Source organism: Ascaphus truei, chromosome 3 (assembly GCF_040206685.1).
Source record: "Ascaphus truei isolate aAscTru1 chromosome 3, aAscTru1.hap1, whole genome shotgun sequence".
Classification (NCBI taxonomy): Eukaryota; Metazoa; Chordata; class Amphibia; order Anura; family Ascaphidae; genus Ascaphus; species Ascaphus truei.
Window position 1 is genome coordinate 422536588 of NC_134485.1, and position 26351 is coordinate 422562938.

The following is a 26351-nucleotide window of genomic DNA, read 5'->3' on the forward strand; positions in this document are numbered from 1 at the left end:
ATGGGGTCAGGCCTTCAAACAGCGACTGGTTTTCAGACAGGGGCAGTCTTTCAGACAGGGTTAGGCTTTCAAACAGGGACTGGTTTTCAGGCAGGGCCAGGTTTTCAGACATGGTCTGGCCTAAACCAACCTCAGCGGGGTCCGTGGTTGTGGGGCTGAACATACTGTAATGCTTATGCTCACCACAAACCAGGGCCGTACCGCGAGGCTGAGGTGGGGATAGATATACACCGACCTTAGACCATGAAGCCGGGTCCAGGTAGCGTAATCCATAGTCGTGCGTAGCCAAGGTCAGGATTGGAGAAAGCAGCATAGTCCGTAGGCAAGCCGGGGTCAGGGCAGGCGGCACAGGATTGAAGTTAGAGGTCACAAGGCAAAATTCGGCAATAGGAAAACTTCAGTGAAGGCGCTTCAACATAGGTGCTGCAGCACGACGGGGTAAGGATAGGAGACACAGGAACACGAAGCTTCAGCACAGGGGTTTCAGCACAGGAACAATCTCCGCTTGGAGGAGGCTAAGAACCAGAAGCTACAGCGCTGGGAATCAGTGCTTCAGCACGAGAAAACAGGACAAGGCTGAGGGAGAACAGGGCGAAGGCTCAAGGAGGCCAAGCCAGGCTAAACAGAGAAGTCTGTGGCAAGCACAGTTACTTGCAGCAAGAATTGCAAAGTCTACGTTCAGCAACTTCCTGGGGGAAGGGCAGCAGCTAAAATGCACAGGAAGCCAATCAGGCAAGAGCTGCATAGGAGGCAGCAAGGAGCAGGTGATTCTTGATTGCAGGTTCAGGGATGGTTTGTTTGGAAACTCCATAGTTCTGTAAGGATGAGCTTCAGCCAAACCCAGGAGCGGATTCCTTACATTCCTTTGTACTGCCCTTGGGATGAATAATTCTTTTGAAAGTTCCTTGTACTGTTTGTATGTCTTTATTTATATAGCTCCATTAATGTACATAGCGCTTCACAGAAGTAATACACATGACAATCATATAAATAACAAATAATACAAACAACAGATCATGGAAATAAGTGCTTCAGTCAGAAAAGTAACATTTAGGGAAAAGGAGTCCCGGCTCCGAAGAGCTTACAATCTAATTGGTAGGAGGAACATACAGATACAGTAGAAGAGCATACTGGTAAGTGTGTCTGCAAGGGGCCAAGCTATGTATGAGGAGTATAGTGTTAGCCACAGAGCGAATCGTATGCTTCGTTAAGCAGGTGTGTTTAAGGTGGGTCTTAAAGGTTGATAGAGAAGGTGCTAGTCGGGTATTGAGGGGAAGGGATTTCCAGAGGTGTGGGGCAGTCAGTGAGAAAGGTTTAAGGCAGGAGAGGGCTTTCGATACAGAGAGGGTAGAGAGAAGACATCATTGAACGGAAAGCAAGAGTCGGGATGGTGCTAAGCCATAAATTTGGGCTGAGATATAAGGAGGGGCAGAAGAGTGTAAAGTGAGGAGGAGAATTGAATGTGTGATACAGGCTATGATAGGAAGCCAGGAGAGGGATTTCATCATGGGAGGCGCAGAGAAAGATTTAGGAAAGAGTAGAGTGATTCTGGCAGCAGCGTTTAGGATAGATTGTAAGGGAGACAGGAGAGAGGCAGGAAGGCTGGACAGCAGCTGGTTACAGTAATCGAGACGGGAGACAATGAGGGCCTGTGTCAGAGTTTTAGCAGTCGAGCCTCAGAGGAAAGGGCGTATCTTGGTAATATTGCGGAGGGAAAAAGCGAGTGAGTTTAGAAAGTGAGAGAGGACTCGAGTGTGACCCATAGGAATCGTGCTTGCGTTACTGGGTGTATGACTGAACTTCCAACAGTAATGTGGAAGGAGGTAGTGGGGTCAGGTTTGCGAGGAAGTATGAAGAGCTCTGTCCCCGAATATATTTGTATATAGTTATTACATCCCCTCTTAGATGCCTCTTTTCTAATGTAAGCAAATCTAATGTCGCAAGCTTCTCCTCACAAATCAGATTATCCATCCCCTTTATTAATGTGGTGGCTCTTCTGTGCATTCTCTCTAGTTCCATAATGTATTTTCTAAGAAGTGGTGCCCAAAATTGTACTCCATATTCAAAATGTGGTCTTACTAATGCTTTATAAAGGGGCATAATTATGTTTATTTCCCTTCCATCCATTGCCAGTTTAACGGGAGATAAGATCTTTTTTTGCCTTTGCAGCTACTGCAAGATTTTGGCACTGTTTCTCAGCCTGGTGTCTACAAGCACTCCTAAATAATTTTCCATCAAGGATTCACCTAATATTGATGATTTATTTCAAATGAGACTTACTTTTGTTACCCCAGTTTCTCATACCTTTTCAGGGAGCTGGATTTGTGCAGACTGGGCATGGATACGCAGATAGAATAATGGTGGGAGCAAGGAAATTTTATAGTACAAGGAAGCTCTTTATTCACAACAGTTGATAATGCTTTACATACAAAACGAACTTAACTTCTGATATTAAATGGTGGTAAATAATATGGTTGCTCTGTGCTTCTTCCCCTGTTAGCTCTCACTCCTACAGTAAGGAGGTACTTAGACTTAATCCTCCTGGTAGCTCTCACTCATACACTGGGGAGGAACTTATACTTGTGCCCCTTAGTGTTGATTAGACTTGCAATCTCCTGTATAGCATGAATAGGGCCTTGTCTCTCGGGGACCACTGTTGTAGGAGTAAACTCTACTTCTCAGGCATCAGTATAACATAACTCTGTGTCCTGTCTTCCTCGTCCATGCATATTGGATAGGGAGTTTACTACTGTAGCTGGTGAGGCTGATGTGATTATGCTCCGGAGTTACTACTCTGAGAACTCCTGCTAAGCACATGCTCACTACTCTTCCCGAATGAGAATAATCTTGGGCCATTACTACAGGCGCTAACTGAATGGAGCATGTTGCTTAACTTACAACAATAAAGGTGACAAGACATCTTTAGTACATATAACTATACAGTTAAACATATTTACTTGACTCACTGCTAGACCCTCTCCAACTGCCACTCCAGAGGAACATGGTTCTAGAACATTCAGGGGAAATCTATATACCCTCCCATCTACCTATGATGAAGTCACTGGTTTGAGACTTACTGGGGAGTGGCTATCCTTTCTGCATAATCATATTACATCACATGGTGAGAATGGAAGAAACTTGTATGATCCCACAAAGTTAGCCTATTAAAGCTGTTAACCCCTAATAGTAACTAGTAATCCCCAAAAGCGTATGATAAACTGTAAAGAACTCTTTCCTTAGTTGCTGGTGAAATCTCCTTTCCTCCAAACTTAAGGGGTGACCCTGTGTCATTTGTACTGCCCTTGGGATGAAAAGTTCTTTTGGAAGCTCCTTGTATTGAACCCAAATATATTTGTATATAGTTATCATATACCCTCTTAGATGCCTCTTTGCTAATGTAAATAAATCTACTTTAGTTATCCTCTCCTCATAAGTAAGACCTTTTATCCACTTTATTAATTTAGTTGCTAAGCAATTTTTCTAGTTCCATAATGTATTTCTTTTATGATTGGTGCCCAAAACTGTACTCCATATTCAAGGTGTGGTCTTACTAATACTTTATACAGTGTCATAATAATGCTTACTTACCTTCCATCCATCCCCCGTTTATGCAAGATAAGAACTTATTTGCCTTTGCAGCTACTGTATGACAATTGGCACTATTGCTATGTCTCCTGTCTATAAGTACTCCTCATTCCTTCTCCATTAAAGATTGACCTTATTTGCCCCATTTAATTTGTAATTTGCCTGTGTATTCTTGTTTTCCAAATCCATAACCTTACATTTATCTGTATTAAACCTCATCTTCCATTTACCTGCCCATGTTTCCAGTCTGTCCAAGTCCTTCTGGAAAGAAATTACATCCTGCTCTGATTCTACTACCTTACATCATGTAGTGTCATCAGCAAAGATGTAAACTTTGCTCTCTATTCCAACCTCAAGATCATTAATAAACAAGTTAAAAAGCAGGATTCCCAGTACCGATCCTTGAGCAACTGTACTCCATGTACAACTTTAACCCAGGGAGAGCTGGCGGTGACAGCAACAGCATGCTCAACTGCAGAACAAGGGTTCCACCACGAAGAAGCCGCCTATGAACGAAATTTGCTTAGGGTCTTTGTGACGCCAGTAGCTCTGACATCATCTGGAGCAACTTGGAGCAGTACTCCGCATGGCGAGTCTGCAGTACACAAGCATTTCGAAAAAAAATTGGCACAAGAGGCAAGAAAAGAAACAATGATGAATGATTAAGAACAGACACTGACTATTGTGTCCCAATGTAAGACATTTAAGCATACCAAGGGACCCGGATTTGTTTGTGCTCCGGAATCTGTATCGCCATTCTCTTTTGGACTTGGATCGAATCCTTCTCCGGAGCCGCACTATTTCCAAGGGACTGTATATTACAATTACAATTGAATCACATATATGATATATCTAATTCTCACCAGTATATAAGTGATATTTGCGCTTGTTTTTTTCTGCTTGTGACAACTTTAACGCAACCTGAAAAGGTTCAATTCATGACAACTATCTGTTGTCTGTCCTTCAATCTAGGTGCAATAATTGCTATCGAGACCAATTTCCTTTATTTTGTACACTGACCTCTTATGTGGCACCGTATCAAAAGCCTTTGCCAAATCTAAGTAAACCACATCAACTGCATTATCCTGGTCTAAATTCTTACTTACCTCCTCAAAGAAACTAATACGGTTAGTTTGGCACAACCTATCCTTCATAAATTCATACTTACAAATACTAATTATTTTGTTAACTATTAGGTTGTTAGGCATGAATATTATCCCGTATTAAACCTTCACGTAGCTTTCCCACTATTGATGTCAGGCTTACAGGTCTTTAATTCCCCTGTTGTGATCTAGTTTCTTTTTTTAAATAGGCACCACATCTGCGTTACACCAATCTTGTGGTACTTAGCCTGTGGAAATGGAGTCTTTGAATATTAAATGTAATAGTTTAGCTATTACCGAACTTAGGTCCTTCAGAACCCGTTAGTGCATGCCATCAAGGCAAGGTGCTTTATTTACTTTAATTTTATCAAGCAGCATATGAACTTCTTCCCCGGTTAACCAATTGTTTGTTAATATAGAGGTTGTGGATTTCTCCTGTTGCAATAATTTTGCAATTGATTCCTCCCAGGGGCAAATAATGTATTTAATACCTCTGCCATTTCTTTATCTCCCCTTATTTTCTCGTTCCTAATCTTTTTTTTAAATTAAAGTACTTATAAAACTTTTTAGGGTTGATCTTACTTTCTATTACATTCCTTTTTTATTTTCAATTGTTGCTAATCTGTTTGTCCTTTTGCAACTTTTGATACATTCCTTAAAATTCTGATATGAACGAGACAGGGGTGCCCGCTTTCGCCATTGCTGTTTGCCCTTTGTATAGAACCACTAGCGGCACACATCCGAAACCATCCAGATATTACAGGGATCTCCATTAGAGATCAGGAGCACAAAGCAGCATTATATGCGGATGACGTCATCTTAACATTATCCAAACCTCTCACGTCCCTTTCTAACTTGTTTGGAATCCTGAGCAAATTCAATCAAATTTCGGGCTTTAATATCAATCAGTCCAAATCTGAAGCCCTCAACATAAACCTACCTAAAAATGTAGTAAAACTGATTGACATCAACTTTAATTTCAAATGGAAAATCACCGCTATCAAATATTTAGGGGTATACCTCACAAGGGATTACAAAACACTATATAAAGCAAACTTTCCCAGGTTGATTAAGGCGCTGGGGGATGATCTCAGAATATGGATGAAAGGGGGCATCTCGTGGATTGGGAGGATACATAGCGTGAAGATGAACCTCCTCCCAAGGATGCTATATCTGTTCCAGAGCTTGCCTATCCCTATAATACATTCAGACATCCTCTCCCTACAGTCACTAATCATGAAATTTATTTGGAATAAGAAAAACTCAAGAATTAATCACGGTATCCTAAAAAGACCCACGGTACGAGGAGGATTAGCGGTACCTTGTTTGTTGGCCTATTACAAAGCGGCCCAATTGGCTCAAATTCTCCAGTGGCACACGGGCCCAAGTTTACGGAAATGGGTAGAGCTGGAGAAAACATGCTGTGCACCAATTGACATCCAAAACCTGATCTGGATACCCAAAATAGGAGTAAGCAAGATGGGAATACTGCTTCAGACCATTGCCAATTCTCTAAGAGTTTGGGAGGCCACTAAATTGAGCTGTAACTTGACCACTAAAGCATCACTCATGACGCCAATCATAGGTAACCCAGATTTCGCTCCAGGGATGAATAGTAATAATCTATTAATGTGGACACAGTCGGGGATTACCCGCCTCAAAGATCTGGAGGGTAGCACATATATCCAAACATTTGAGCAAATTAGGGCCTCAAAGCCCATCCCAAATAAAGAATTCTTTAGATACCTCCAGATCAGGGATTTTTATAACAAAACACCGATCAGACCAGCGAGAACAAATTTTGAGCAGCTGTGTTCCAGAGATACGGACACGAGGGGACTCACATCTAGAATGTACAGGGAAGTGATCTGTCCAGAGATGGCTAGTGCGACTAGACTGATTTACATCAGACAGTGGGAGACAGACCTAGGGGAAATGCTAGAGGACGAGGACTGGGATAAGATTATCCAAGCAGCGGCGAAAAGCTCAATCTGCACCACACTTAAGGAGAACGCATATAAGGTCCTCATGCGGTGGTACTACACCCCAGCTCGATTGGCTAAATTTGTTAGGGGCTACTCTCCGCTTTGCCCAAAGCAGTGCGGGGAGGTGGCAGATTTGCGATACATGCTGTGGTCTTGCCCTAAGGTGGTTCCGATTTGGGAACAGATTAGAGATTGGTTACAGCGGATTCTCGGTTGGGAGATCTCCCTGGACCCGTGGGTATTCCTCTTGGGCAGGCGGATCCAGGGACAGTCAAATGCGACGCATAAATTGATCACGCATATTGCAACCGCCACAAGATGCGAGATCGCAGCATTATGGAAGCAACCAGAAGTCGCAATTATCCCCAAGATCAGAAACAGAATTTGGCAAGTTTGCCGGATGGAACAGTTGACAAGTCTAGTCAACAACACCGGCACAAATTACCTAAAAGTCTGGGTGCCGTGGTTGGCACAGACAGATATCCCAGGGGTAGATGCCATGGCAATCTTTCTTTGATAGCTCTAGATGCATTCTCCTTTGGGGGGGCAGGGACCTGACACCACGTAGGGATGGACAGCCCCAACTAGAGACAGCCCCCAGACTGCAGGGAAGTTCTTGAGCGAGCCATGGCGGAAGCAAAGGATGTAAGACGGCAGGACGGCTGAAGGTTCCTAGAACAGGAGAGCTCTCGGCGATCGGAAGTCACTCGGCCCTCCCCCACCCTCCCTTCCCCCCTTCCTTCCCCCCCCCCTGTCCATGGTCTGGTTCGTCTGGTCTGTCCGTGTACTGTATGTGGTAGTAACTAGTATATGTATAGTTGATACGTTGTTAGAGCAAAAAAATTAGAGACTGAATGCAACGGGCTGTGTTACAGTGTACAAGTTTGTTTCTCCAATAAAAATTTGAAGTTGAAAAAAAAAAAAATTCTGATATGATGCCCCCGTTCCTTTTGACTTTAAGGATCTAAATGCCTGCCTCTTCGTTTCCATTTTGTCCCCTAACTGTTTATTTAGCCACATTGGTTTAGACTTGTTTCTTTTATATTTATTACCCAACGGTATACTGTATACTGTTAAGTGTGCTTTTCTATCAATGTTTTAATGACTGCCCATTTATCTTCCACTTTTTTCCTTTAAAAATGTAATCGCAATTAATTCTTTGTTGATTATTCCTCCGTTTATTAAAATCTGCTTTTCTGAAATGTAAAGTCTTTGTTGAACCCATATAATATGGTTTTTGATCATTTATTTCATGAGTTCTGATCACTGTTTCCCAAATGTTCCCATACTTGAATATTTGTTATTACTTCTACATTGTTTTATATCAGCAAGTCAAATATTGCCCCGCTTATGGTTTGTTCCTCATTAATTTGGGTCATGTCTTTAAGCACCCCCAAAAACCTGTTTCCTGTTGTTGTAATGCTAATCCCATTGCTCTAGTCTATGTCCAGGTAATTAAAATCACTCATTATGCAAACATAACCTAGTTGTGTTGCCTTCTGTCTGTGCTATTGTTATCTTATCAGGTCCTGCCTTTCTCCTCCAATTGGATTAAGTCTTTAGATGTTTACTAGTTGTATCTGTATTTAATATTACAATACAGGGTTTCTTGCCATAAGTGCAGGTGGGTTGAGTAGACCATAGTGTTAATTTTGCTTTGCATGATTTAAGAAGATAATTTCATTTGTGTGTTTAATATCCAGGTAAATGGAGAATACATTGATTACACTGGGACTTCCAATCTGACCATCAGTCCTGTGACAGAGTTCATCATTTTTGGGTTTCCAAGCCTACAAAGATTCCAGACTTTGCTGTTTTGTGTTTTTCTCATTATATACCTCTTCACAGTAACAGGTAATGGCACCATATTCCTCCTTGTCATGCTGGACAAGCAGCTACAGACTCCCATGTATTTCTTCGTCAGCAACTTATCCTTCATAGATATGAGTTACACGTCGGTTACCGTCCCTAAGATGCTGGCAAAGTTCTTAATGAATATGGACACCATTTCCTACACTGGCTGTTTCATGCAGATGTATTTCTTTCTCTCTCTAGCAGCAGCTGAGTGTCTGCTCCTGGCTGTAATGGCTTATGATCGTTATTTAGCCATCTGCTGTCCACTTCATTACCATACGATCATGACCAGAAGGTTATACATTTTCTTATCTGCTGCAGCATGGACTGGAGGATTTGCAGCTCCTGTGACTCTTTTAATTTTAGTTTTGAGGCTGCCTTTCTGTGGCCCAAATATTATTCATCATTATTACTGTGATCACCCACCTTTACTGCAGTTGGCTTGTACGGACACCTCCTTAAATGTTGCAGTTGGTTCTTCAATTGGTGCCTTTATTATTTTGATAAGTTTCTCTCTAGTTGTAATATCATATATTAAAATTATATTGTCAATCCTCAAAATAACCTCCAATGAAGGACGTAGAAAAACATTTTCCACCTGTGCTTCTCATTTTGTTGTTGTGAACATGTTTTACTTACCTCTAATATTCATGTACATCCGCCCAACTACATCCTACTCCTCTGATGTGGACTCGCTGGTGGCCCTGCTGTATACAGTAATAACACCCATGATGAACCCCGTCATATACAGTATGAGAAACAAAGACATTAAGAACGCTTTCAGAAAGAAAACAACATGTACTGTAGATAGAGGTATTATATTCTACCAAAATGCATCATGATAGATTATTAATTTATAATTGTTGGGTTATTTAATGCCTCTCATATTACGATAAAGTACAATGCAGACCGTTCATTATTTGATAAATAATACATTCAACTTTATTTACTGTATATGGTTTTAAATATCCCATGGCTAGAAAATTAGTTATACTGCCTACATTACAATCAGCAAGTGTATTAAACACTTAAGAATGCACCTTATATTTTGTAATTATGGACAATTTGATAAACCACATCCTTTGCTGATTATACAGTAAGTTTGTGCAATTTTCACTGAACGTGATTATTTGGATATGCTAAAATATGTTTTGTGTGAGTGAAACATTTGCACATTATAATTTTACTCTGAATTATGATGGTACAAAGGAGTAGGGAGAAGCAGCATATTATTATTTTTGACACAGTGTACCACTGCTTTCTTATTTACACCGTTTAAGTTCTGCTATCCTTTTATGGAAAATGTAACTTATTTAATAAATTCTCTCTCCTATTTTGTTTTTATAGCATAGATAATGTATAATTCTTTTTAACATAGGTCCAAAGAGCTTCTCCCTATTATTTTTTTTAAATAAATGTACATTTTCTGTAACTCAGACACAATACCACTCATTGTTTTGCCACTTTTTACCACTGATTATTCTTACCGTATGCTACAGTTCAGCTCAGATAGTAGGGAAGATTAAATATATTTTAGCAACATGAAATCTTTTCTAAATGTTCAAAATGCATGGTCACCGCATTGCAACATTATAGGCATAGTGTTTGGAAATGTCATTAATAACAGTGATGGTCTTTGACCAAGGGATCTTGACTTTTTGGGATGACACATTTTGAAACTAAATAAACAACAGATGTTGTTTCCATAAGTTACATTTCATGATTTAAATACAAACACATGTCAAGGTATTTTAAGCAAGAATTGTACAATGCTATAAGCTACACAAACCTTGTTCCTTTCCTCTTCAGTGCTGGGAGAGTCAGAAGGGTGTTGGGAAGTAATAGATGCAGAGTTTCAGACCACTGAAACACTAAAAGAATTAATGGGCATCTAAGGGACTTGTAAAACCATATCCATGTAAATATGTACAGCAATGTCATCCTAGTTCTCCACTGTGTTCGATTTCTGGATAGTCAATTTCTGACTGGTAACAGTCTATGGAGGGTAGGTGGCACCTCCCCCCAGAGCGCGCCCCTCCCCACCTTTTTAACTTTGGAGGTTCTGGCAACCTGCTGAATGGACAAGACTCACTGCAGTTACTTCCCTTCATACAGAGGTAACAGGAAGGGTTCACAGTTTTAGTGTTAGGACGTGCAGTTTTGGTTTACCTTGACGTTTGGTATGCAGGCTTATGACGCTTTGGCCAAAGGGTTTAACTAAAAAACCAAGTAATTACTATTATTATTCAAGTATTTAAACTTTATACTCATTCTTGGTCCGGGGGGGGGGGGGAAGGGAGCGATGATTTCAGGAACACACCAAAAAAAATAGAAAATAAAAACAATAATAGTGCAGTATATCAATACAATCAGAGTATATTAGATATCTTGGCTCTGTAGAAAATCCTACTTACAACAAGTGGAATATAAACGGGCAATGGTCTGACTCTGTCAGTATAGGTGAAGTTGTATCTCCAGCAGGGGAATAGATTCAGGATCAAGGAAACTTCAAAACGGAGATCATGCAGGTGTCATGTACTCGAATCCAGATAGGATGTGGTGTGTATGGAAGATAAAAACGGACCAATGGTATAGATCACAAAAACACTATTTATCACATGGAAAAGAAAGTTGAAAATGTACTTACAATAAGTACAATATCTCTGTACAGATAAGGGTATCGTGAGACAGTAGAGTGCTGATCCTGGATGGTAAGAATACTCCCGTCCTCCCACAGCTCCAACCTCTCCGCCGATGGATGGCGTATGACGTCACTTCCAGTAAACGGGTGACGACATCCCGAGGAAGCAGTCTATGTACAGCGAAACGCGTAGAGCTTGCTAAGTTAGTCAGCTGCAGCTGCCCATGAAGTGAAGACGACTGAGTTTGCTGCCAATCCACTGCTGTCCGTCTCCATTGCCTTCAACCGGAAGTCGTCACCCGTTTACCGGAAGTGACGTCAGACGCCATCAATTGGCGGAGAGGTTGGAGCTGTGGGAGGACGGGAGTACTCTTACCATCCAGGATCAGCACTCTACTGTAGTTGAGAGCACTGGTCATTTTTTTTTTTACAAAAACACATAATATAATAATTGTTACAAAACAGAATTAAACACAAAAACCTTACAATCTCATGTCTCACTAAATGACACACATATAAATACATATACTTTCCAGCCCCTCGTTGAGATGCAGCTCCAAATGTTCAGATGATCCAAAAGGTCTGTGCTAAAGGTATGCAATGTGTTAAATCCGGGCGCGAAAAAACTGGGGTATATTTAATGCATCAAAAACCATCTCTGCAGTGGGTGACGTCACTTATTCCATACTAAGGGAGAGATCCTCAGCACATATGGAAAATAGAAACAAAAGAAAAAAAGAGAACATAGCGTAAAACATTTACTGCTAAAATAAGTATAAAATCTCATACATTTCCATCACAAGTGTAGAGTGTATAGAGTCGCCCAAGCCTTCTTACGGTGCCATTGAGGTGTTAGCGTTTTCCCAGCACTCCACTCTTCCCTCCTACAATCACCTCTGCCAGTTCCCCGAACATTACATGTACGGTCATTCGCCAGCGTAGAAGGGCTCCTCGGTGCTTCCCAAATACAGCTCTCCAATCGCCCTGCTCTCTAAAGTCTCAACTAGGGACAGGGAACTCGTCACTGTTTCTCCTCCCTAGCAGCTCTGCCTCATTCACCAGACATACTGCTCCCTGACCTCCTCTTGGATCTTGCTCTGTGTGGCATCCTGTTTTCATATTTAATCACAGAAACCCCTAAGAAGGGCTCACAGTCATTGGCCACACGGCCTGTAAATCAATGCCTGAGGTATCCCTGAAAGAGGGGGTTACAAACACATTTCAAGGACTCATGGTGAGGCCCTCTGCTTGAAATCTGTGGAACCTGCTTCTAGAGCATTGTGTGGAGCTATATATAACCTTCAATCTCCTTTTGGTGACAACACTGGTCACAAGACCCGCAAGGGAGTTGCAATCCTTTCTGCACAGTGTGATCCCACCCAGTTAACTTATTAAGGCCATTAATCCCTTACATTACATGGTAGCCCAGGGGGGGGCTACATAATAATATAATAATTATTTTTAACAAAACTTAATTTTTCAAGTATGTCCTGGGCACAGAGTTATGATGACAATAAATGGTTACATTAAATGAACAGGATTATACATTATATTTACAGACATTTCAGGACAGTTAGAGATAATATAAGTTATGGGTGTATGTACCAGTTACAGACAAGTTTAAAAAGTGAGAACGATGATGTCTTAAAAGAATTTAGCCTGGTGGCGGATTTGACAGCAATAGTCCTAGTACGTTATCTGTACACAAGAACACAAGGGAAAAACTTGATTTTCCTCAACTGATAACGTGTTAGTGGTTTTAATAATAGGCGCTACATCTGTAGCAGAAGGAGACAGTCCAAGGACCCCATCAATTGTACAGAGACCTGGTTTAAGACTACTGATGCTAAAAATCAATGAATATATTATATAGAAATCAAAATGTTTGAAAAAGTGTGTGAGCAGGAGAGATAGGAGAATGTTATCTTGAAATTGAATCCGACGCGAATTGGCCGACTCATTTCACCCGTGGAATTCTATGGAAGAGTCAAAAAGACTCAAAAAGTAAGTAAGTAAAGTAAAGTTCAATAAAAAATGCAAAATCGACTGACTGTTTTTTTTTCTTTATAAGTGTTATCCCACTATAATTCCTATCGCTAGGCAACTGATTGTTAAAACTGCATCCGGAAAGAGCTGCATGGAGACGCGAGGCGAGTGTGCAGTTTAAATATTCATTTTAATACTAGTCAACAGAAGCAGGGAGTCTCCTGAGCTGAATTGCATTGATTTCAGCCTCGGGGACCCCCTTCTTCCCGAGATACAGGCCCTGGTATAGGGTGCCGGTAACCCCATCCGCACCATGTGACCGGGGGATTTAAACACTGCAGGAGATACCGGCACCCCATAATGGGGCCAGTAACTCGGGAAGTGTGAGTAACCGAGGCTGAAATCAATGTGGTTCAGCTCAGGAGACCCTTTGCTCCCATATACTTAAAGCTAAGGTAAGGAAGCTGCTTTCATGTGATTTTTACTAATAATGCACAGGAGCAGGGGTCTCCTAAGCTGAATGACATTCATTTCATTAATTTGAACCTCGGGGACCCACTGCTTCCTGAGTTATAGGCACCCCATGATGTGGCAATGAAGGGGTTAAGGCATAGTAGCTGGTTTATTAGAGGCAGAGGAGGGGAGTGAAAGGGGTACTTGGCCCAGGGTGAGTGGTTAGGCCTACCAGGAAGGTTGTGGGAGGAGATAACCACTTCATTACCATAGCAGTGGTAAGTGCTATGGTAATGAAGGGGTTAACCCCTCCCGTTATTGATCCAGTATGCCTAACCACCCACCCTGGGCCAAGTACCCCCTTCACCCAATCAATCTACCCCCAATAAACATTTAAATACCTACTACCTACCAATATACAACCCACCCACCCCCTGTACCCCTAACAACCACCCCCCCCCTATACATTCAGTACATAAATGGGCAACATTACTATTATCCAGATATGGATAATAGTGCATTTGCACATTAAAAATAAAACATTATCCAGCCAGCATAATGTAAATAAAAGTTGCACTTACCCCTACCAGGATGAAGGCCATCTTAGTCTTCCTCCCCGTCCTTGTCCTCTGTTGGCAGGAACATTACAAAAAAAACTAATGGCCACTAACCCCATAATCACATTATCGGTTAGTAAATGCTAAAGTAATTAAGGGGTTAACACCCCTCCCCCATAACCCACCCGGGGGCCTAACCACCCTCCCCGGGGCAAATACCCCCACCCTCTAACCATTGATTGGCAAAGTGGTACACCATGCCCATATAATATGGGCATGATTTGGCACTATGAAAGTCAATGGGCAACCTAAAAAAAAAACAATCACCAAAATACACTGGAATTAAATAAAACCAATCACCAAAAATACACAAGATTGAAAAAAAAATCAATAAAAATACAGAATATAGAAAAAGTTGATCAGACCGTTCACAAAGGAAATTCCTAAACGATATTGAGATCGAAATAGCAATATGCAAGGTGCATAGGGGAATATATATATATATATGTAGCTAGGGTTAAATCCTTCCTCATGAGCCAGCATGAGAGTCCAGCAGCACACTACTAATTGTATCCGAATGTAGCCATAGCCAGGTGCAGGCTAGTGGCCGTTGAAAGCGTCACGAATGTGGGGGGGGGGAGTGGTTGTAGGTGTCAGCACCATGGGGTGATGCCTGTTCTGCCCTCTGACCTGCCCAGTTTTGGGACAGGCCGTATATACTGTAAGGCCTGCGACATTACATATGAGTGTAAAAAGATGATACCTCCCCAATCCGATTGGATGGTGTACCATGTGACAGATTCTTTTTTTTTTTTTGTATCACTTTTTTTTTATTGAGAACAACATACATCCAAATGATAACGACAATGTCATAGGCACATGACATGACTCTTCAACTGAGTTAAACAACATGTTGTCCCAAAATGGGTATTTTTCAGTTGGTGGGGGGGGGGAAGGTCTAAGGGGGGGGGAAGACATACTGAGAGGGGGGTGTGAGGGGAGGATAGGGGAACTCTGTTGTCTTCCTCCCTTTCCATCTGTTCGGGAGTGGCCTAATGCAGGCCTAGTCCTAGCGGGCCGCTCCAGGGGTCCCAGGTATTCCGAAACTGTGGCATTTTTTTATTGAGCATAGCTGTAAGTTTATCCATGGCCATGAGCTTGTCTATTCTTCTCAACACCGTGTTTCTTGCTGGGGCTTTGGTGTGTCTCCAAGCCGCCGCTATTGAGCATCTGGCTGCGGTTAGGATAGCTGAAACTAGTCTACTCAGGGGGGGGGGGCAGGTCGTCTATGGGTTTGCTCAGCACGAAGGTCAAGGGGTCCAGGGGGAAAGAAGCCCCGTAGTTTCTTGTAGGAGCTTCTGGATCTTTGTCCAGTACCTCTGAATCTCCGGACATGACCACCAAATGTGGGCCATGTCCCCCTTTTGGCCACATCCCCTCCAGCACAGGAACAGATTCTTTTTTTTAAAGGAGGTGACATCATCAAAAGGGAGGGAAGCCAGCCAATAAGGAAGGCTCTACTTCCCTCCCTTTAAGATGACGTCACCAAAAACAAAATGGCTGCCATCACATGATACTCCAACCAACGGGATTGTGAGATATACCATGTGAGGCATTACATGGTACACCCCCAATCTGATTGGTTATAGTAAACCATGGTGATAGCTTCTAGTTTTTTTTTTAAAGGTGTGACGTCACTCCCTTTCTGAGACGTCACATCGCTGTTCAATCACACTCTTGCTGTTTACAGTATTGCTGACGTCACAGAGGAAGCACTTAGTGTAGGGCAGGGCCATATTGATGAGGTGTCAAAAGTAGGTGTATACCTGTACCTGTCGCTTTACCTTTTAAGTACAGCATAATGTATAATGAAGAAGCAATTCACATTGAATACACATTGATTAGTGGTTCAATTCTTCTCAAAAGCAATAATGCCAAAAGTAATTTCCAACGAATATAGCATGGCGATAATGCGCATGTACAAGAATGGATACAGAATAGTCCACATACAACAGTGGCTAGCGGATGCGGGCATCCAGGGGTAACTGATTTTTAGTGTTGGTTGGTCCGTACTGGTAATGGTATTGAGGAGAGGCACTCAGGTTTTAACTGATAATTGGGTGAAGGCAGATTGGAGGCACCGGCTTGGGAAGGTTTATTATTCAATCTTTTGGTCCCTACCAATATCTTTCTTCTTCAAAAGTTGCCATGATCAAACATACTGTACCCTCCCAAGATAGGTGCAGCGCCCAGCAACCTCCGTTCTTGTCTTAACATATAGATGTTCTAATAAAGCAATCATTCATGCTTAAGTTGTGTCATAGAAATACTCCACATGTATCTTTTGTACATTTTTGTAGTATTCGCACTTGTCAACGATATACTTAGAGATCTAAGATAGAATTATTCTCTCTTATCTGTCCCGACTTCAATGGTACTATATATCAAATATACATAACTACACGTCAGTCTTTTGCTGTAAAGAGTTGTATGAGCCATCATGTCCCACAGATCTGAAATTAATTAATGTATGAAACAGAATGCATACTGCTTTGTAATAAAACTGCAGATATGTAGACACATTTATACTTGTTATCTATAAGTTAGACACCGCTTCAGACACTGGGACTGTTTTAGAGACTTCAGACACTGAACTGCACTATACAGTAGAATTCAGAGTATCATAGGCAAAAATATTCATTGAGCCACCAACCGGACACGTATTGAACTGCAACAACACAAATAATAATACTGACCACAAACACAATTAAAGCGGCTCATTAGCAACTCACAACGGCTCAGAAAGCCGGATTCTGAGGATTCCGCTTTGATTTAAGATGACAAAATCGGATTCCGTATTTCATGTCGCAAATTTGATTGAACCACTGAAGACCAGTAAAATCAGTGGAACAGAGTCGGACAGGTTTGCCCATATGTATCTACAACCCAATGCTGTGCAAGAGCCTTCTGGCGTTCCTGCCGGTTGGACACTTCTGTTTATTGTGAGTAAAACTAGCCAGATGTGTCCACTCTTCTATTGGTCCCCAAAGGTGCAGAGGAATATGTTTAGCTATTTTCACTAGCATACAGTACGATACAATGAGAACAACACCCTTAATCAAGGCTCAGATGTCAATAACGTAAAATCACTGAGTTTAATCAATCCCTCAGGATGTAAAAAAGCATTTAAAGCCCCTCTTTTCCAAAGTATGGAATATAAGAAGAGGGATACAGACCAGAGATCACACTGAATTAATGTGTATCAGAAGATACAAAACCATCTGAAATCTATGTATATTGTTACACATCTAATCTACTGAGGTGAAGCTTTACAATTAATTAAAATACAGAACTACAGTAAAGCTTTCCTTTGGCTGCAATAACCTCATTTGCTATGGGAGTATATCTAGAAAAGGTAAGTTAAACTGGGGATTTATGTAATCAGAGCAAGGTAGATACAGTATCATGTCTTGTTATATATATGTGCCTGGTGTTATAACATTGTCATCTTAGTAACGTATATTAACAGCAAAGAATCTATGGAAATGAAAATACAGTGCAGGATTTATGTAAATATCCTATATGAACTCCATGGGGAGGGTGGAAGGGTAGAGAATCATTGTAAGGAAAGTTTGGGATGCACTTAACCATTTTCTTCTCGTGTCTGCAATAGGAAAGATTTCCCAACATCTGATGTACATTTTTAGTCTGGGGAGTTTACACTTCCTCAGACATGCTGTATGTTGTGCTAATAAAAAGGGGGGTGGGGGGGGGGGGAAGGTGCACGCTGATGCTGAATTTAATTTAATAATATGTACAGTATGGTTTTTAACTCCTCCCTAACTCATCCTTTTGAAACTTATACAACGTGCAAAACTGGTACAATCAACCTTGATTCATTCAACAGAAATGTCAGCCTCTAAGAACTAAATCCAGTGAGAATTAGGAGGTTAAGCAAAAAATTGTCATTTTATTTGAACAGTACTTTTTTTAATGTGAGACTTCATTCAAGACTACTGTTGCTATAAACCAATGTAACGAATGTATATCTGTATCCCAAACAGTGAGATTAGCAGAAAATAACAGATGCAATTTATTACAATATGATATTACATCTTTTAACGTTCATTTTAACCGAGAAAAGAGCCCTTGCAGTATGTGATACAGCATGTAGTAATGTATATATCTAATTCTCACTGTCCAAAGAGTCACAGCATGCCAAGGATCGTGTGCAAACAGGATAAAAATCAGTCCATGCTCCAGTGCAGGGTCGTAATGTACAGTATTGTTTCTATGAGAATTCAGTTATTTTAAAGAAAATCTAATTATTTTTGGTCAATTACAATATTAGTAAAGTATTATTATAAAAAGAAATGTTTACCAAAAACAACTCATTTAAAAAAAAAATTAAGTGTATATTCATTTATTCATCTTGTTTTTGCTAAAAACTTTGAGATAAGATTTGTATATATACAGTATAAAGAACCGGAAGAATATGTATATGAAAAAAATATTTAGCAAAATATATAACACTGTTATTTATGCTATTTAGCCTATTACATGTCCCTAGAATTCCGATTTGAATTGACAGATTTTTTTAATGTGCTTCATAGAAACGTTTTTCTTTTCCCTTTTGGGAACATAGAGCATCAGATACGGGAAAAGTTCCCATTTTTCTCTAACTACACACTTAAACATATTTACACGACTCACAGTGAGGCACTCTCCAACTGCCACTCCCAACGAACGTGGTTCTAGAACATTCAGGGGAACTCTATATACCTTCCCATCAATCTATGATGATATCACTGGTCACAAGACACACTGTGGAGTTGCTATCTTTTCTGCATATTCATACTACATCAGATGGTGGGGAGGGGAGTAACCTTAATGATCCCACAAAGTTAACCCATTAAAGTTTTTAACCCCTTATACTAACTGGTAGTACCCAAAAGGGGGGTTACACTGTATAGAACCATTTCCTTTGTTGCTGGTAAAATCACCTTTCCTCTAAACATAAGAGATGACTCTATGGCGTTTCTACTGCCCTTGCGATGAATAGTTCTTTTGAAAGCTCCGTGTTATGACCCCAATATTTTTTATATACTGTAGTTATTATATCCCCTCAGGCACATCTTTGCTAATGTAAACAAACATAATTTATCTAGTGTCTCCTCATAATTAAAACCTCCCACCCCCTTATTAATTTGGTGGCTCTTCTCTGTACTTTTTCTAGTTCCATAATGTATTTTTACTGGATTGGTGCCCAACATTGTATTCCATATTAATGTGTGGTCTTACTAATGCATACCCAGTTTAATGCAAACTAAGAAGTTATTTGACTTTGCAGTTACTGTTAGACATTGGCACTGTTGCTAAGTCTGCTGTCTACAAGTACTCCTAAATCCTTTCTGCTGTCTACAAGCACTCCTAAATCCTATCTGCTGTCTACAAGCACTCCTAAATCCTATCTGCTGTCTACAAGCACTCCTAAATCCTTCTTTATCAATGTTTGACCTAATTTTACCCCATTCAAGTAACCATTCTTGTTCCTTCTATTCTTGTTTCCAAAATGCATAACCTTACATTTATGTGTATTAAATGTCACCTGCCATTTAACTGCCCAAGTTTTCAGTCTACCTTCTGGAGAGAAATGACATCCTACTCTTATTTTACTACCTTACACAATTTAGTCTCATTCGGCTGAAGGCACAGTGACCTCCGATCCACTGACTTCATTTAACTTATTTATTATTTATTTATTTATAAAATATTTTACCAGGAAGTAATACATTGAGAGTTACCTCTCATTTTCAAGTATGTCCAGGGCACAGAGTAAAACAAATAATACATGGTTACAAGTACAGTTACATAAATGAACAGGGTATACATTATATACAAGACATTGCGTGCACAGTTAAAGAAAATATATATTATGAGCGTATGAAACAGTTACAGACCAGGTTAAAATGTGAGACAGCCTTAGATTTGAAAGAACTTAAACTGGTGGTGGATGTGAGAGTCTCTGGTAGGTTGTTCCAGTTTTGGGGTGCACGGAAGGAGAAGGAGGAACGTCCGGATACTTTGTTGAGCCTTTGGACCATGAATAGTCTTTTGGAGTCTGATCTCAAGTGATAAGTGCTGCAAGTGGTAGGGGTGAGGAGCTTGTTCATGTAGCTGGGTAGCTTGCCCATGAAGAATTTAAAGGCAAGACAGGAAAGGTGAACTTTGCGCCTAGACTCTAGTGTTGACCAATCTAGTTCTTTGAGCATTTCGCAGTGATGTGTGTTGTAGTTGCATTGGAGAACAAAATGACAAATTGAATTGTAGAGGGTGTCAAGTTTGCTAAGGTGGGTTTGAGGAGCCGAGCCATATACTATGTCTCCATAGTCAATAATTGGCATTAGCATCTGCTGTGCGATACGCTTTCTGATCAGGAGACTTAAGGAGGATTTGTTCCTGTAAAGTACCCCTTGTTTGGCATAGGTAACTTAAATGTAAGTTGCTACTTCCTTTAATTTCTATTGCAATCCTTTTTTTATTTTCAATTTATTTTCAATTTTTTGCTAATCTGATTGCTTTTCTGCAACTTTTGTTCCATTCCTTATAATTCTGATATGATCCTTCCATCGCCTCTGACTTTAAGAATCTAAATCCCTGCCTCTTCCTTTCCATTTCCTCCCCTCCCTGTTTATTTAGCCACATTGTATTGTATGTCTTTATTTATATAGCGCCAAAAGTGTACTCAGCGCTTCACAAAGAATACAGTACAGGTAATTATATAACTACAATAAGTGCAGCAAAAATCAGACAATGGGAAAGGAAATCCCTGCCCCGAAGAGCTTACAATCTAAGAGGTTTGAGGGGAAACTTACAGAGAAAGCAGGTGAAAGAATAAGTGCTGTAGATGGGTGTGCTTGGCCACAATGGGTGTGTAAGTGACTGTGGGACAAAAGCCATGAGTGCAGGCTATTGGGATGCTTGATTTGTGGGGCAAGATTTCAGGTTAGTCAGTGTTAAATCAAAAGGTTAACACCATTTACAGGTGAAGAGATGGCAGGGAGCCGTGGGTGAGATCAGGTGTGTATGTCTGGCTTCAGGCTTAGGGGAGATCCCCAGCAGCAGGAAGGAGTACATAGAGGGTATGAATAGAGGATTTGTGGGGGTGTTTTTTATTGAGGGTTGTTGGGAGAGAGGTGTATAAATAATGGTGCAGTGGGGAGTGGAGAAGTTGGAAAGAACAGGGACATTCACCAAGGAGTAAGGAAATAGTCAACAGAAAATGCAATAAGGAGGGCATAGTGAGGTAGAGGAGGAGAGACTACCCAGCTATTGGAGGATAGGAAGAGTACAAATAATCACAGCTTTTAGAAAGTAAAGTTCTCACAGTAGTAAAGTTGTTGTTCAGAGTCCAGATCTTTCTCAAATCTTCATCTCCAATTTCAACTCCAAGATTAACTCCACACACTTAAATGTAATTTCGATTGGTTTAGAATTGTTTCTTTTATATTTATTACACACTGGTATACACTGATAGGTAAGTGTACTTATCTAACAATGTTTTAAAGACTGCCCATTAATCTTCTAAAAATGTTTCCTGTAAAAATGTAACCCAAATGTATTTATTGAGATTATTACTCTGTTTATTAAAATCTGCCTTTCTAAACTTGAAAGTCTTTGCTGAACCTGTATAATAGGGTTTCTAATAATTTATTTAAAATGTGACCGTGTTATTATCCCTGGTTCCAAAATTGTTCCCTGACTTAAATATTTGTTATTACTCCTACATTGTTCAATATTAGCAAATCCAACAATGCTCCTCTCCTGGTTGGTTCCCCAATAATATGGTGTGCAGATGTATTCACCCCCTACCAATAATGTCACATTTTGTTCAATTACAAATAATGTATGCACAGTTTTTGAAACAAACTATTTCTATTCATAGGTACAACGCTGTAGTGGTTAAACTGAACACTGTTATATGAGGAGGAGTTTAAATGTCAACACAGGAAGAACAAAACTGTTAAATCTACTGGTTGCATAAGTATTCAGCCCCTTAAGTTAGTACTTGGTAGAATCACCTTTTGCAGCAATTACTGCTACAAGTTTTTTTGTATCGGTCTCTACTAGCTTTGAAGGATGGTCAATTTGATGTCAGTATTTTGACTGGGCCACTGAAGAATATTAATTATCTTCTTGTTCAAACACTCCAGTGTGGCTTTGGCTTTGTGCTTTGGGTGATTATCCTGCAGGAATATGATTTTCCTCCCCAGTTTTAGTCTTGGCTGACTAAATCATGTATTCCTCAAGGATTCGCCTGTACATTGCACCATCTATGTTTCAATAAAGCCTATGATATCACATGCACTTAAGGTTTTTACCAGTCTGTGCTATCCTTATCTGATCTGCTCCTGCCTTTCTACTCCAATTGTATTTAGTCTTTAGATGTTTACTAGTATTATCTGTATTTCATATTACAATACAGATTTTCTTGGCACAAGTGAAGGTTAGGTTGATTATTCAATTATTATTTTGCTTTGCATGATTTAAAAATATAATTTCATTTGTATTCAACAAAAGACAAAAAGACCCAATGTACATCCAATGTGACAAAATGCATAGTTAAATACTTAAATGTTAGTATTCCATAAGTAAGAGCCATTTAGTTAAACCCTTTGGCCAAAGCATTATAAGCCTGCAGCCAATTCACGGCATGACCAGTATGCAGGTCCTAACACTATCTGTGAAAATCCTCATTTATCTAAGCAGTGGAGGGAGAAGGGTCTTAGTACACCTGTCCTGCACAGGTACATGGAAAAAACTGCTACTTAAAAAGTGGAGAGGGGTGAGCTTACAACCAGGGAGGAGGGGCCTCCAACCTCCAACCAACTCAGAGAAGGCAAAGATTAAAATGAATGAACACATAGTCCCTGCAAGCTATAACCCCAGAACCCACCACATTAATATGGTATATACAGTGTTCGACAAACCTATATATTTGCACGCCCCGGGCGAGTGGATTTAACATCGTGGCTCAAGCAGCACACGTGTGGTACTAGGTGGCGAGTAGATTTTTTTGTTGATTTGTCGACCACTGTATAGATAGATAGATAGATAGATAGATAGATAGATAGATAGATAGATAGATAGATAGATAGATAGATAGATAGATAGATAGATTTGTGTCAAAAGGAGTTCTACTGAGTCTTGCCAAATGTATACAACAAAATACAAAAATACCCAATGCTACATCCAATGTGACAAATTGTATGTATTTGTATGTTTTATATCCAGGTAAATGGAGAATACATTGATTATCTTGGAACTTCCAATCTGACCACCAGCCCTGTGACAGAGTTCATCATTTTTGGATTTCCAAGCCTACAAAGATTCCAGACTTTGATGTTTTGTGTTTTTTTCATTATTTACCTCTTCACAGTCACAGGAAATGGCACCATATTTCTCCTTGTCATGCTGGACAAGCAGCTTCAGACTCCCATGTATTTCTTCGTCAGCAACTTATCCTTCATAGATATGAGTTACACCTCGGTTACAGTCCCTAAGATGCTGGCAAAGTTCTTAATGAATATGGACACCATTTCATACACTGGCTGTTTAATGCAGATGTATTTCTTTCTCTCTCTGGCAGCAGCTGAGTGTCTGCTCCTGGCTGTAATGGCTTATGATCGTTATCTAGCAATCTGCTGCCCACTTCATTACCACACCATCATGACCAGAAGGTTATGCATCTTCTTGTCTGCTGCAGCATGGACTGGAGGATTTGCAGCTCCAGTGACCGGTTTAAGCTTAGTTTTGAGGCTACCTTTTTGTGGACCAAATATTATTCACCATTATTACTGTGATCACCCACCTTTACTCCAGTTGGCTTGTACGGACACCTCCTTTAATGTTGCTGTTGGTTCTTCAATTGGTGCCTTTATTATTTTGATAAGTTTCTCCCTAGTTGCAATATCATATATTAAAATCATACTGTCAATCCTCAAAATAACCTCCCATGAAGGACGTAGAAAAACATTCTCCACCTGTGCTTCCCATTTTGTTGTTGTTAACATGTTTTACTTACCGCTAATATTCATGTACATCCGCCCAACTGCATCCTACTCCTCTGATGTGGACTCACTGGTAGCCATGTTTTATACAGTAATAACACCCATGATGAACCCCGTTATATACAGTATGAGAAACAAAGACATTAAGAACGCTTTCCAAAAGAAAATAACATGTAGATAGAGGTATCATATTCTACCAAAATGCATCATGATAGATTATTAATTTATCATTGTTGGGTTATTTAATGCCTCTCATATTACGATAAAGTACAATGCTCAGCCAACTCAGAGAAGGCAAAGATTAAAATGAATGAACACATAGTCCCTGCAAGCTATAACCCCAGAACCCACCACATTAATATGGTATATACAGTGTTCGACAAACCTATATATTTGCACGCCCCGGGCGAGTGGATTTAACATCGTGGCTCAAGCAGCACACGTGTGGTACTAGGTGGCGAGTAGATTTTTTTGTTGATTTGTCGACCACTGTATAGATAGATAGATAGATAGATAGATAGATAGATAGATAGATAGATAGATAGATAGATTTGTGTCAAAAGGAGTTCTACTGAGTCTTGCCAAATGTATACAACAAAATACAAAAATACCCAATGCTACATCCAATGTGACAAATTGTATGTATTTGTATGTTTTATATCCAGGTAAATGGAGAATACATTGATTATCTTGGAACTTCCAATCTGACCACCAGCCCTGTGACAGAGTTCATCATTTTTGGATTTCCAAGCCTACAAAGATTCCAGACTTTGATGTTTTGTGTTTTTTTCATTATTTACCTCTTCACAGTCACAGGAAATGGCACCATATTTCTCCTTGTCATGCTGGACAAGCAGCTTCAGACTCCCATGTATTTCTTCGTCAGCAACTTATCCTTCATAGATATGAGTTACACCTCGGTTACAGTCCCTAAGATGCTGGCAAAGTTCTTAATGAATATGGACACCATTTCATACACTGGCTGTTTAATGCAGATGTATTTCTTTCTCTCTCTGGCAGCAGCTGAGTGTCTGCTCCTGGCTGTAATGGCTTATGATCGTTATCTAGCAATCTGCTGCCCACTTCATTACCACACCATCATGACCAGAAGGTTATGCATCTTCTTGTCTGCTGCAGCATGGACTGGAGGATTTGCAGCTCCAGTGACCGGTTTAAGCTTAGTTTTGAGGCTACCTTTTTGTGGACCAAATATTATTCACCATTATTACTGTGATCACCCACCTTTACTCCAGTTGGCTTGTACGGACACCTCCTTTAATGTTGCTGTTGGTTCTTCAATTGGTGCCTTTATTATTTTGATAAGTTTCTCCCTAGTTGCAATATCATATATTAAAATCATACTGTCAATCCTCAAAATAACCTCCCATGAAGGACGTAGAAAAACATTCTCCACCTGTGCTTCCCATTTTGTTGTTGTTAACATGTTTTACTTACCGCTAATATTCATGTACATCCGCCCAACTGCATCCTACTCCTCTGATGTGGACTCACTGGTAGCCATGTTTTATACAGTAATAACACCCATGATGAACCCCGTTATATACAGTATGAGAAACAAAGACATTAAGAACGCTTTCCAAAAGAAAATAACATGTAGATAGAGGTATCATATTCTACCAAAATGCATCATGATAGATTATTAATTTATCATTGTTGGGTGATTTCATGCCCCTCATATTAAGGATAAGTACAGACCGTTCATTATTATATAATTTGTATCTACACCTTTATTACATGGTTTTAAATGTCCCATGGCTAGAAAATTAGTTATACTGCCTACATTAGGATCAGCAATTTTATGAACCACTTAAAGATTGTGTCTCATATTCTGTAATTATGGACAATTTCATAAACCACATCCTATGCTGATTATACAACAAGTTTGTGCAATATTAACTGAATATTATTATTATTGGGATATGCTAAAATATGTTTTGTTTGTGTTTCAAAATATAGCATATTATAATTTTTCTCCGAAGTATGATAGTACAAAGGAGTACGGAGAAGCAGCATAGATCTATTTACCACTATTTTCTTATTGACACATTTTAAGTTCTGCTATCTTTTTAAGGAAAAGGTAATTTATTTAATAAATG

General features: G+C 40.0%; 3 protein-coding genes across 3 annotated transcripts; all 3 read left to right on the top strand.

Annotated features, from left to right (window-relative positions):
* Positions 1-7300: 7300 nt before the first annotated feature.
* Positions 7301-9369, top strand: LOC142490833 (olfactory receptor 6N1-like). The gene is made up of 2 exons (XM_075593254.1): positions 7301-7318; positions 8377-9369. The coding sequence occupies exons 1-2, from the start codon at positions 7301-7303 to the stop codon at positions 9367-9369; spliced, it is 1011 nt and encodes a 336-aa protein (XP_075449369.1).
* A 7632-nt stretch (positions 9370-17001) lies between these two features.
* On the top strand, positions 17002-24415 carry LOC142490835 (olfactory receptor 6N1-like). Its single transcript, XM_075593255.1, has 2 exons — positions 17002-17166; positions 23459-24415. The coding sequence occupies exons 1-2, from the start codon at positions 17002-17004 to the stop codon at positions 24413-24415; spliced, it is 1122 nt and encodes a 373-aa protein (XP_075449370.1).
* Positions 24416-24884: 469 nt separating this feature from the next.
* On the top strand, positions 24885-25856 carry LOC142490836 (olfactory receptor 6N1-like). The gene has a single exon (XM_075593256.1). The coding sequence runs from the start codon at positions 24885-24887 to the stop codon at positions 25854-25856; it is 972 nt and encodes a 323-aa protein (XP_075449371.1).
* Positions 25857-26351: the final 495 nt, after the last annotated feature.